Raw genomic sequence first — 12,666 nt, 5'->3', positions numbered from 1 at the left:
ACCCCTCACTGTCCTTCATGAGCTCTCATGTGGTCACTCACAATCCCTCCTGGTCCTTCTTAGCCCCTCAAGGTCCTTCATTGTCCCTCACAGCTCCTCAAGGTCCTTCATTATCCCTCATGGCCCCTCATGATCCTTCCTGGCTGCTCACAGTCCTGCATGGTGCCTCAAGGTCCTTCATGATCCCTCATGGTCCTTCTCAGTCCTTTCTGGTCCTTCTCAGTCCTTTCTGGTCCTTCTCAATCCTTCCTGGTCCTTCTCAATCCTTCCTGGTCCTTCTCAGTCCTTCCTGGTCCTTCTCAGTCCTTCCTGGTCCTTCTCAGTCCTTCCTGGTCCTTCTCAGTCCCTCACCTTCCCTCTTGGTCACTCACAATCCTTCCTGGTCCCTCACAGTCCCTCACAGCCCATTCCAATGCTTTTCAATCTTTCCATGAGGATTTTTTTTTTTTAATATCCAACCTAAATCTCCCCTGCCGAGCCTGAGGCCATTCCCTCTGCTCCTGTCCCTGTTCCCTGGGGCAGAGCCCAACCTGGGGCTGTCCCCTCCTGTCAGGAGCCAAAGGTTCCCCCTGATCCCCCTTTTCTCCAGGCTGAGCCCCTTTCCAGCTCCCTCAGCCTCTCCTGGTGCTGCTCCAAACACTTCCCCAGCTTTGCTCCAAATGGAATTCTTCAACCAGGTGTGTTTGCACAGAGACCTCAGCCACAAATGGAAAATCAGTGGCTGGGATGTGTTCACCTGCTGAGTGACCTAAAACCAGTCTGAGAAGGGAAGCGTGGCACAATGAACCACATCAGGAGGAATTTTGGGCATCAGGAGGGATTTCTTCAGGGAAAGGGTTGTTAAGTATGGGAATGTGGTGGAAACCCCATCCCTGGAGGTGCCTAAGGAATGGGCTCTCAGTGTCTTAGCTGGGTGGCAAGGTGGGGACTGATCACACATTTGGCTCCATGGGCTTTTCCTACCTGAACAATTCTGTGATGCTGTGAAGGATTCTCTGAAGGATTATGTGATGCTGTGAAGGATTCTGTGAAGGATTCCATGATGCTGTGAAGGATTTTGTGATTCTGTGAAGGATTCCATGATGCTGTGAAGAATTCTCTGAAGGATTCCATGATGCTGTGAAGGATTCCGTGATGGATTCTGTGCTGCTGTGAAGAATTCTGTGAAGGATTCTGTGAAGGAAGCTGTGAAGGATTCCATGAAGGATTCAGTGATTCTGTGAAGGATTCAGTGATGCTGTGAAGGATTCAGTGATGCTGTGAAGGATTCCATGGTGCTGTGAAGGATTCAGTGATGCTGTGAAGGACTCTGTGAAGCTGTTGCAGTGAGCCTGTCCTGTGGATGCAGGGATCATGGAAGGCACACAGACACCTCTCCCTGTCTGCATCCAGGGGCAGGTCCCTGTGGCTGCTGTCCAGGGACAGCCACACCTGTCCTCTCCCCTTACCTGGCTGTTGTTTGTCTCCTCTTGCTCAGAACAGGAACCCACCATCTTGGCACAGCATGAAAGTGCCTAATCAGCTGGCATGAGGAGGGATGTTGAAGCCAATCCCAGACTTCAAAGGGCTTTTTGCTTTTATACCTACCTCAGCCAGAACACAAGAGATTTATTCACCAGCTGCTTTTAGTATTTCAGACCAGAACAAGGGTCTGTCTCTTTTTTAGGTACACCCCACTACTAAATGGGTGTCAAACCCAACTACCCTGAAAGGTTAGCATGGGTTAGAGTTTCTTCCTGAAAATTAGGAACAAAGTTCCCTTGTCAGGAAAGACAAACCTATGAAGAGAAATTAAATTAAGTAAATAGTTAGGTAAACAGACTGTTTGTTTAATCAAGACTTTATTGAAGACACTTCAGAAGTTTATGTACAAAACAACATTCCCACCCCCATATCAGGCTGTTAGTCACCCACTGGGAACAAAGCAAGTGCCTGGTGTACACTGGCAACCTGGGGACACTCAGAGTTTGCCACAGAATTCACAGAAGTACCAAATTCCCTTGGTTTAGAGCTGGCCAGCTTCAGCCTTGGCTCAGTTAGGAACAAAGGAAATCAAAGGAGTTTTTTTCTGGAGATAACTGAGCATACTGGCCTTACTCTGAGGTCAGGTCATTTAATTCTGCAAAGAGCCAGAAGCCCACTTTGGCTTTGGAAGTGAGAAGGAACCAGCAGCCCCTGGATTTAGCTTGCAGGTGTGAATCCATTTCAGAGGGTTCCCATTCAGGACACGCCCATCACCGAGAGCACAGTAGTGTTTGCAGGAAGCATTAGAGCAGAGTAGTAGCAAGACCAAGTGAAAGGCTCAGCCACTTTGCTTTCCAAATACACCTAGAGAGAGGCTGAGTGTCAGACTGGCTGTCTCAACAAGCGTGTAAAAGAGACACAGACAGGAGTGGCAGGGTTAAATTGTGACTGATGAGCTGTTCCTGTAGAGTTCTGTGCGCTTCTACCACGGCAGAGTTTCCCCTTGCCAGTCCAGGAAAGAACCATTTTCTTTTTCACCGAGACGATCCAGAACAGAGAGAATTCCTGGGATTGCCTCCTGCACCTGCATGGGAGCCTGGAATGAATCAAGTTAGGTCATTACTGGGAATACCCTGCAGAAGAGAGTTAAATGCATTTTAAAAGGTTCTAGGATGTATTTTTGTGTGTCACAGCACACGGAGGTTGGGACAGAAAGGAGCCCCACTGTCACATTTCCATTGGCACTCACCATGTTTCCACCCATGTCTGTTTGAAGCCAGCCTGGGTGCAAGGAAATGCAGAGAATCCCATCGGATTTCAAGTCTGCAGCGAGACACCGGGTGATCATGTTGAGTGCAGTCTGCAGGAGTGGAAATCGCCTGTTAATGTGCTGTTTATGAGCCCTGAGCTCCCTTCATCCTGCAGTCTCCTGGCACAGCAAGGGGCAGGAAAAAGCTCTCAGTGACCCATCCAGACTTTCTGGGAACTCTGGAAGCTCTATCACCACGAACTTACTGCCCAAAGACGAAATTAAGTTGTAATAGAAGATAAAGTAGCATTTGAAACACCTCAGGAGCTGAGAGGAGAATAATATTGACATAAGGACTGTGTTTTTCTGCACTAATCACTACACAAACATTCATTTACTTCTGAACAGGGAAAACAAGCATTTAACAGCTTATGAGTAGGTGGTGTAGGAGAAACTGTATGTGCGATCCTGACTATCTGTACAAACTCCATCTCTGGATGTGAGAAAATTAAAATCCCACTTGTCACTGGCTGACAACACCACGTACAGGTCAGCACACCTTTTGCTGAGCTCCCTGCCTGCTCCCTCGCTGGGATGGGAGAGGAGCACAGCTGATGGAACCCACACTCGATGGCATCAGCTCTTCCCCGAGTGCCAAACCCCTCGGGAGTGGATCTGTAGCAGAGATTCGGGGGATTTGGGAACCTCCACAGCTCCCATTTCCACCCAGGTGAAGAACAAGAACACTTCTTGGTGCCCACAGAGGTGCTGCAGCCCTTGCTGAGCTCCAGCTGCCCTCAGCCCAGAGGAACCCACAAACCTTTGCTATCCTGTAGGGATAAACCTTGAGGAACATCTCATTGGCCTGGACCAGCTGCATGGAGGCAGCCAGCGAGGACATGTTGATGATGGCAGCTCTGTGACAGCCCATCCCAGTGCCCAGCTGGGCTGCCCTCCTCAGCAGGGGCAGGAACGCCTGCAAAAAGCAGAGTTAACTTTCGTTTGCTGTTCTGGGTTGGATCATTCCAAGCAGGAATCACAAGCTGCTGATGGCTCCTCAGACTCAGAGGAATGGAAACTCAGGTTTTTGACTTTTGGAGCTTTGGGCTTTAACTTTGTTGGGTTGTTTTAAATGAGCAAGTAGTTAATAGTTACTAAAAAGGTCAGTTATTACAAAGTACATTGGTTTTAAAAGGTAATGGTAAAAAGTAATGGCAAAAGCAATAGCAAAAAAGTATATGGCAAGAGGCAGTGGCAATAAGTGAATGGCTTAAAAATACTAGGTTTTTTTAATACATACTTTTATATAGGATTTTTTTAGCAAGTTAAGATACAAACTTGGATTACTCTTTTTAACTTATTAGAATTCTAGTTTTTTAGTATGTTAGGTTATGTATAAGTTATGTATACAACTTATTTTGTTTTATTTGAAAAATGCAAGCAATAGTTTTACTATAGTTCTGTTATGCTTAAGCACTGTTTACAACTATGGTTCTGGAGCCTCTACTGAAAACATCAATATGTTTTTTAACTTTCACTAGAACTCACACTGCAACTTTGAAACTTTTCACTTACTAAAAGCACTAAAGTTTACTTTAAAACTTACTAACTTTTAAAAGTTTATGTGTAAGTAGCTTAGTATACTTAATATGCATATTAATATACTTAATATATAGCTTAATATATATTAATATACTTTATATACTGTATAACTAATTTAAAAGCTTAAATTTAATCTCTGCACTGTAATTTCTCTCTGAAAAATTCAGAGAGACCCCTAACTCACTAACTCCAACAGGAAACCTTCCTCCAGCAGATTCTGCCACAGAGTGATCCCAGAGCAGCAGCACACAGAGCAGCTCTGGCTGCTTTTCAGACACACAGAACTGTCTCTGTGCAGCTCCAAGGGGACAAACAGCCCCAGTTTCACCCACCCTCCCAGGCCTGACCTTGGTGACCATCAGCTGGGCCACAGTGTTGGTCTCATAGATGGTGAGCATGGTCTCTGCTGTCACCTCCTCCAGCGAGGCCAGCACGTTGATGCCAGCGTTGTTGATCAGGCAGTTCAGGCCTTTGTCTCCCACAATTTCTTCCACTTCCTTCACCACTTTCTTGATGCTGCTCTCACAGACCACATCTGCACACAGGAGGCAGGGAGAGCCCCAGTGAAACAACCCAAAGCAAAGCTGAGGCTCAGGGGGGAAGTTTGGGCAGCACACAGGTGAAAACACACAGATTTTACACATTTCCCCAGTATTATCTTTAGATATTTTTCAGCTAATGATCACTTAAAAGACCAATTTTTTAAGATGCACTCACCTAACCTGAACAAATTCTGCACACAGACACAAAGCCCTTCACTCACCCAGTTGCAGGAGCTTGATGTTGCTGTATTGCTTGCTAAGCTGCTGCAGTTCCTAGGAAGAAAAATTTTATTTTATTAGATATATATATTTATCTCCATGGCTATTACATAAATCACTGTGAATTCTGCACCTCCAGAATTGCAACTGAAATATTTTCATGATTGGACTGAAGACAGCAATTCTCCTTTGTTTTCCAGCCTGCTGAGCAGCTTTTCTAAGAGCCAGATCAAGAAATTGGACTCTTCCCCTGCTCAGTCCAGACTCCAGCATGCTGGATTTTTAATGGGATATTTTTCAGGTTTAGAGCTCAGTTCTCAGCATTCCAGTAAAAATCCAGTGCCTCCCCAGAAAAGCATAACTGTGCTGAAGCTCAGCTGGGGCTGGACATCACTTCAGGGCAACAGGAATGGTTTTGGAAATTTGGAATTCCTGTTTGTAGAAGTTTCAGCAGAGCTGAAGCCCACCCTGAGAGCAGTGCCACTGCCCAGCAGAACAGTTCCCTCCCTGCTGGAGTCCCTCCTGTGCCTGTCAGCACAGCAGGCTGCTGCTCCTGCAGAAATCCGTGCTCTTCCCTGCACAGAGTGTGTCCAAACTGGATTTATGGGCCCAGCTGGAATACTCAGGTTTCTGTGCCATGGAGCCAAGTGGGAAGTGTGGCCAAAGACAACAGATGGATTCCATATTCCCAGTCATGTTCAGGAGACACAGCAACCTGGCCAAACATTCCAGCCCCAGCAAATCCCTTTCTTTAGGAGCCCTTTGGGAATAGGGGTCAGCAGGGCAGCTTTGGAAAGAATCCTTCTCTGCCCCTTGGAGACACTTTAGGGACTCCATGTCCTCTGACAAACCATAATGGATCACATCTTCTATCTCACTTCAGACCCTGCAGGGCTCTCTCCAGGCTTGTTTGGGAGATTTGTTCTCCCACCGAGGCCAATCTACAACTGCAGCTGAGGCTGTTAAGGGGAGGGGGAAGGAAAAACAAATCAGAAGCACAAAACCAGAAGACATTCCTTGCTTTGGACAGGGCTTGGTGGGACAAATTTCCATAAATTATAGGCCCAGAACACACTGTCCAGCATGAAATAGCTCTGCCATGTCAAGGCCTGCAGTAATTCTGTGAACTGTCACTGGATTTCAGTTTGACAGTATCAGTGCATAACAAACTCCAGCAGCACTCTGGCTTCTCAAGGTTTGTCCATTTATTTATAGTTCATTTATTTATATGTTTTACTCTAACAGAAACCAGCTACCAACTCCTGCTGAGAGGCCAGACCTGCTTGGAGTAGCAGCAGCAACCAAGAGGCTTCTGAAGTGAGTAAGCAATATTTTCAATTAAGAGCTGAAGCACTCTCCAGTACATAGACACCATGAAATTACAATAGCTGCATGCAAATTAGGTTTAAAATTCAATGGGTTTTCCAGTTAATTACTTAGTTAACAAGTGACTCCCACTTCAGGGGTTTAAATTTCTCAGAAGCAGCTCCCAGGCACAAAGCTGATGCAGACAGCTTTGGTCTTCAAGAATGTTACACCTGATATAAGCTGAAAAATCCAGTTAGAACATCTAAAAATTGCAGGAAAGCCTTTTTCCCCCCCTCCTGTGACTAGAAGGAACATGAGAAAAAGAGGATTGAGACAAGTAGGTACAGCCAACATATCCCAGCTAAGCCATTTTTAATTAGTGTGCTGTGACAGATAATTGAAAAACAAACAAGACAAACAAAACCCAGCAAAAAGCCACAACACAACCCCTAACACTGTGTTTATTTAGCTTAGTAGCTGTAGAGCTGCTCTGCACCTGAACAATCACTCCTGAGAATCAACTCCCAAAGGAATCCAAGACAAGAATTAAACTCTGATTAGCATCTGTTGTTTCCTGCTCGCTGATTTTTAATTACGATTAACAAAGAGTCAGCCTATTCTGATTTAAACAAGATCCTCTGGCACTCAGCGCTCCAGACACAGACTCATCAGCAAACAGAGTATTTATTGCTAGATTTCAAGCAGGAATGTTTTGTTGTCTTTGTCATTTAGCAAGATTTACTTTGAAAGCATTATCCACTTCAGTTACAGCTCTTGGAAAGGACCTGGCCCCACTCAGCCAGTTGGAAGCAATCAAGCCAAACAAACACAGCCTGGGGCAGGATAAAGGTGCTTGGGTATCCTTCATCTCATCCTGCTTGCACTGGGGACAAAGGCAGAGGTGTATCCTATTTTCCTGTGTCCCTCTGAGACAGCTTTTCAGTATCACAGTGTACAGCCAGCTCACTGTTCCACCCTGGAACAGCTTCCACAGCACTGCCCTGACCCACAGCCCTCCCTGACTCCACAAAAACCAGACCTCACTGCTGTAGGAAGTGTAAAACACTTCCAGAAAAAAAAAAAAAAAAAAAAAAAAAAAAAAGAATAATCAAAGAAAACAGCTCTGCAATAACCCAAAATTAGAAAGACTTCAAGAATGCCCTCTCTGCCTGCTGGATGTTCAGAAGTGCCCTCTTTGCCTGATGTATCTGGTGCACAGATGACTCAGCTGCTCTTCCCAGTTGCAAACCACATGGCTGAAATATGTGTTAAAGGGAAAAACAAGCCCCGAACCTGACAGAGACAGTGAGCAGAGAGAGCTCCGTGTCTGACAAGGGAACAGGCACAGCTTGGAACAGAATCTCCTGCTTCACAGCGAGGGAAAATGCACACTGAGCCCTGGAAACTGCCCAGAGCTCTGCGGGGACTGGAGCAGGGAGGAATTTGTTCACCTGGGAGCTCACTCAGGAGAGACAGAGATGCTGCAGAGCAGATCCCACAGATTTATTCACCCCGTGGCCATCTCCTCCTTCCCCCATCCCAGGGGCTGGACCATTTTGAAGTGCGGTCCCTTAGGGCAGAGATTTTCCCTTTTACGGGAAAGCAGGATGGGGGAGGAAGGAGCAGAGAAGGAAAAGAGAATTCCAGCTGGAATTCTGAGCCTGTGCTGGTCATGGAGCACTGGGGCTGTGCCCATCTGGAGAGCAAAGACAGCACATCAGGATTATTCCCGGGAGATTTGTAGCTGCTGCCACTGGAGCAGCCCAAGAAAAGGCAGAGATTGGGATCAGAGCGTGGCTGGAGGAGTGTCCCTGTTTTCCAGGAGGGGCAGTGGTTATCTGGCTGCCTGCGGGGCTGCTGCACGTTATCGTGTGATCTGCAGCCCATTTGTTAGGCAAATGTTCTGGGGAGGCCACCTAGGAGCTCCTCAGCCCCAGAACCAGAGTTTTCACAACTTCTGCCAGCACAGACTCACATGCAAAAGGCTGCAGATGTTCAGCATGAGCCCAAGGTTAGGCAGTAACAGGAGATGTGCTGCTTTTCCTGGTAAAGAGAGGGAAGCAAAGTCAGATTTCCCCGGAAAGGCAAGTCCTTAGGGGCTCCTCTCTGTCCACTCCAAAGTATTCAGTCATCCCAAATATTCCAGTATATATCCAGTATCCAAAATATTCACTCATCACTCTGCTGAGAGATTCTTGCCCAAGGTGGAACTGTATTTGCCAGCAGCTAAGTGTATTTAATCACTTTTCCTCTAAAAACTGGAAGATTATTTTTTAAAAGCCTTTTGGTTTAAGCTCTGCCCATCTCCATTCTGCAACGGGAAAATGCTGCTCTGCCAAAGCAGAGGAGAGCAGAATTTAAAGGAACTGTCCAAAGTTGCTTTTCTCCAGGTTCATCCTCTCATGTAGGAGAGGAAGTAGGGAACAATTCACTTGTATCAAGGAAGACTTTTCATATGGCCAACAAAAAGCCAAGGGGAAAAACCAAAATTAGACCACCAGGTGTGCAGAGAAAGAAAAATTCCCTCAACTTCACAACCCAGTGTGGCCAACAAACAGGTCTGAGATGGGCCAAGCCCATTTCATGTGCCCTAAGTTGAGCCTGCAGTGCAGAGTAGGAGCCCAAACTCTGGGAGTTCAATATGAACCTGAACTCTGGCTGTTCAAAATTTGCTGGAAATTCAGTGACAGCAAAGGTTCCTCTCTGAGAAAGAAGAAAAAAAACCCAAAAAGACAAGAAAATCACTGAACCTTTGCCTTTTTTTACCACACTCAGCAGCACTGCCAGGCTGGAGCTGAGTTTGGTGCTGCCATGACCCAAATTCCCAGTGCTGGAGGCTGGAGCAGGTCTGTTCCTGCCCTCTGGCAGCCCCAGGGACCAGCAGAACTCTCAGAGGGTCAGAAGGTTTTGTGCCAGCTCCATGCACTGCAGATGGGGCAGATAATGCTGCTGAAACCACTACAATACCTTTAGTAAAGATTTCTCTTCCTTGTGGAGTTTCCAAACCCATCTGTTAGAAATCTGCTTCCAGCTGACTGCAGAGGTTTCTATTGATGTCCTGCCAAAGCAGAGCACATGGCCTAGAGGTCCTTACAAAGAACAAAAACCCACCCTGATCCACCAAGGACAAAAATTGCCCTCCTAAAAAAATGAAAAAGCTCAGGATGCACCCCATGTGGCCGGCAGGATCAGCACGGGGGCTGCTGGAATGTGGCTCCTGGCCAATTTCCTGCCTCCACCAGACCCTGCCAGAGGCTTTCCAGGTTTCTGCAGGAGTGACCCAGACTCTTCCCAGACACACTGCACTGTCTGGAGGCTGTTCCATCTTTCTGTGCAGGTTTACAGCCTTTTTTTGCTCCAGATTTTTAAATACTGACCACACATAAAAAAAAAAAACCCCAACAACCCAAAACTGATGAGTTGTGCCGAGATTTGCCTGTGTGATGTTTCCTAGGAAGCACTTCCTGTTTTAAATGCTGATCACCACAAGAAAAACTCCCCAAAAACTGATGAGTTGTGCTGAGATTTGCCTGTGTAATGTTTCCTAGTAAGCTCTTCTTGTTGAAGAACATTTCACTTCTCCATGTAATGGATCCGAGACCATTATGATGAAAAATCACAGTTGGTGAAAAAGAGAAAGAGAACCTCCCTCAGCACTGGTGAAGCAGCTTCAGGACAAAGAGCCAAGGGAGATTTCGATCTGACACAGGTCAGATGTCTCTGCTGCCTTCCTGTGCCACTACTACAGCGGCTCTTGTGCAATCGCTGGAGGAAATGGGGCTGGGAGCCGAGCCAGCTCGGGTAGCAGGAGTTAAAAGGGAACAGAAGGGAGAGAATTCCTGCTCAGGTGGTGCCAGGAGGGGCTCGGGGTGGGGGAAGAGCTGAAAGGAGCTGAAAGGAGCTGTGCACCTGATCCCAGCCTTGCTGGGCTGTTTCTCTGCACTTCCATTCAGAAATATCCTAAAGGTACCTTTGTGCTGGAGGCTTTTTAATGAAGATATTTTCCTTTAGTTTCATAGGGATCTATAGAGGTTCTTCTGGAGAAGCAGAGGTCAGACTGCAGCTGTTACCTGCCCAACCCTGTCCCACATCCTGAGCAACACCTTCTAGGGGTTTCTTTGTAGCTGAGCAGTAAACAAAGTTGTTGTGTTTGGTTTATTGCTGGGACTGTGTGATCACAATCTGTGTGAAAAGAACCAAATCCCCCAGAAGGAACAGGCACAGGGGCTCAGTGATCACAATCTGTGTGATAGGAACCAAATCCCAAAAAAGAACAGGGGCTGTGTGATCACAATCTGTGTGAAAAGAACCAAATCCCCCAAAAGGAACAGACTCAGGGGCTCAGTGATCACAGTCTGTGTGATAGGAACCAAATCCCAAAAAAGAACAGGGGCTCAGTGATCACAATCTGTGTGAAAGGAACCAAATCCCCCAGAATTAACAGACTCAGGGGCTCTGTTTCCCTCTGCACGTGCCAGGGATTTTGCTTTTTTGCCTTGCTTGAAATAGGGGAGATGCAGGAATGGGGCTGTGGGTATCAATTCTCCTCTGAGAACTGGAGTTTGAGCAGAGGGGTTTGAGCCTGGCAGGGCTGAGTGCTCGGATTGCTGCAGGGAAGGAGCAGGGGAGGGACACCTGTGTGTGTTTCTGTGCTGCCCAAATTCCTCCTCACCGAGGAGAGCCTGGACACACAACAGGTGACACTGCTGCTCACAGAGTGACTGATCACCGTCACCATTTGCCTCCCAAGAGTTTCAGGTGTGTGTGAAATTTGTCTCGCAGTCTTTTATAGGAGTTTTATAGGGGCAGGCGTCCCCAAATTACTGCGATGCTGCAGCAGCAGAGATTTGGCCTGAAATGGGAGAGGAGCTGCGAGTGGATCCAGGAGCAGCAGGTAACAAAAGCTCCCGATTCCAGCAGAGGGGAACTGAAATAAGTGTTAAATTCATCGTTCGTTTGGGCTTTCTCACTTGTTGCAAGTGCAGCAGAGAAAAAGAGGCAGCCGGGACACGGCTCCTGCTGGGGACACAGACACGCCGTGGACAGGGACAAGGAAAGCGGTGGCAGGTCCCAGGGGAAAGGATTGTGAGGGATGATGAGCTGCCCCAGGACAGGACAGACACCTCCAGCAGCACATCCAGCGAGAAACTCGGGGATGGAAGGAAGGGGATGGCAGGAGACTGGAGATGCTGCAGCTGCCCGGCCGTGTCCCGCTCGCTCTCCTCCTCTTGGAACGCTCCCTATCATCGATAAACCCCGGAGAGCTCCCGGTACCGGCTCCATCCCAGCCCCGGAGGGCTCCCGGTACCGGCTCCATCCCAGCCCCGGAGGGCTCCCGGTACCGGCTCCATCCCAGCCCCGGAGAGCTCCCGGTACCGGCTCCATCCCAGCCCCGGGGAGCTCCCGGTACCGGCTCCATCCCAGCCCCGGCTCCAGCCCCGCACCGGAGCTCGGTCCCGGCTCCATCCCAGCCCCGGCTCCATCCCAGCCCGGCCTCTCGCTGCCGGCACAGGGATGATGCTCGAGGTGCCCTGCGCTTCCAAAGTGCCTTCTCCTCTCTCCCCGCTCACCTGCGCCTTCTCGGGGTAGCGGCAGGTCGCAAAGACCAAATCCGGGGAGGGGCTGGCGGCTGCGAGCCCCCGCACCAGCCCCAGGCCGATGCCGCGGCTGCAGCCGGTGATGAGCACGGAGCGGCAGCGCGGCTGGGCCATGCTGCTGCTGCTGCTGCTGCTGCTGCTGCTGCCGCCTCGGCCCGGCCCGGCTCGGCTCGCTCCGCTCCTGGAGCCCACGCGGTTCTCAACCTGCGCGGGGCAGCAGCGGCCCCGGCCCGCCCCCGCCGCGGCGCCTCCCCCGGAGCGGCCGGGGAACGGGAATCGGCTCCACGCCCTCCCGACAGCGGCCCGAGCCCAGCCGCTCCCCCGGTACCCAAACCTGTTCTGCTCCTGGCGGCTTTGCCCCCCGGGACGGGGGTGGGATCGCTCCCCGCGCTGGGCAGAAGGGGAGGATTCAGCTCCTGGACGGGGGTGAAGCAGAGGAAGGAAGGAACCCCCGATCGATTCTGGACTCCCCACGTTCCTGCCAGGAGCCTTTTAGGGTCCTCCCCCCTTCCTCACTGTGCATGACCTGGTCCTGGAGATCACCACGGGATCCTGCCTTAGCTCATCCTCACCCTGGCCCCACGGCTGGCATGTATTCCCAGATCAAGAACCTATTACTGACCTGCACACTCGTGCAGAAACTGCTAGATAAATGTTTAAAGGCTTTAATTACAGACTGCTCTTT

The 12,666-nt window shown here is 49.0% G+C and overlaps 2 protein-coding genes across 2 annotated transcripts in view; one reads left to right on the top strand and one right to left on the bottom strand.

The window, feature by feature from the left end:
* The window catches only part of TAS1R3 (taste 1 receptor member 3), a 147,089-nt gene that overhangs the window by 123,283 nt on the left and 11,140 nt on the right, over nucleotides 1-12,666 (top strand). The window lies entirely within an intron of this gene.
* Nucleotides 1,823-12,218, bottom strand: LOC130261748 (C-factor-like). Its single transcript, XM_056508288.1, has 6 exons — nucleotides 11,955-12,218; nucleotides 5,079-5,130; nucleotides 4,663-4,850; nucleotides 3,534-3,689; nucleotides 2,714-2,824; nucleotides 1,823-2,560 (listed from the first exon to the last, which is right to left on the bottom strand). Exons 1-6 carry the CDS (start codon nucleotides 12,093-12,095, stop codon nucleotides 2,447-2,449), a joined length of 762 nt encoding a protein of 253 aa, XP_056364263.1. The 5' UTR covers nucleotides 12,096-12,218; the 3' UTR covers nucleotides 1,823-2,446.

This window comes from Oenanthe melanoleuca, chromosome 21 (assembly GCF_029582105.1).
Source record: "Oenanthe melanoleuca isolate GR-GAL-2019-014 chromosome 21, OMel1.0, whole genome shotgun sequence".
Lineage (NCBI taxonomy): Eukaryota > Metazoa > Chordata > Aves > Passeriformes > Muscicapidae > Oenanthe > Oenanthe melanoleuca.
The sequence above is the reverse complement of the archived record's forward strand: the minus strand, read 5'-3'. Positions and strand labels throughout refer to the sequence as shown.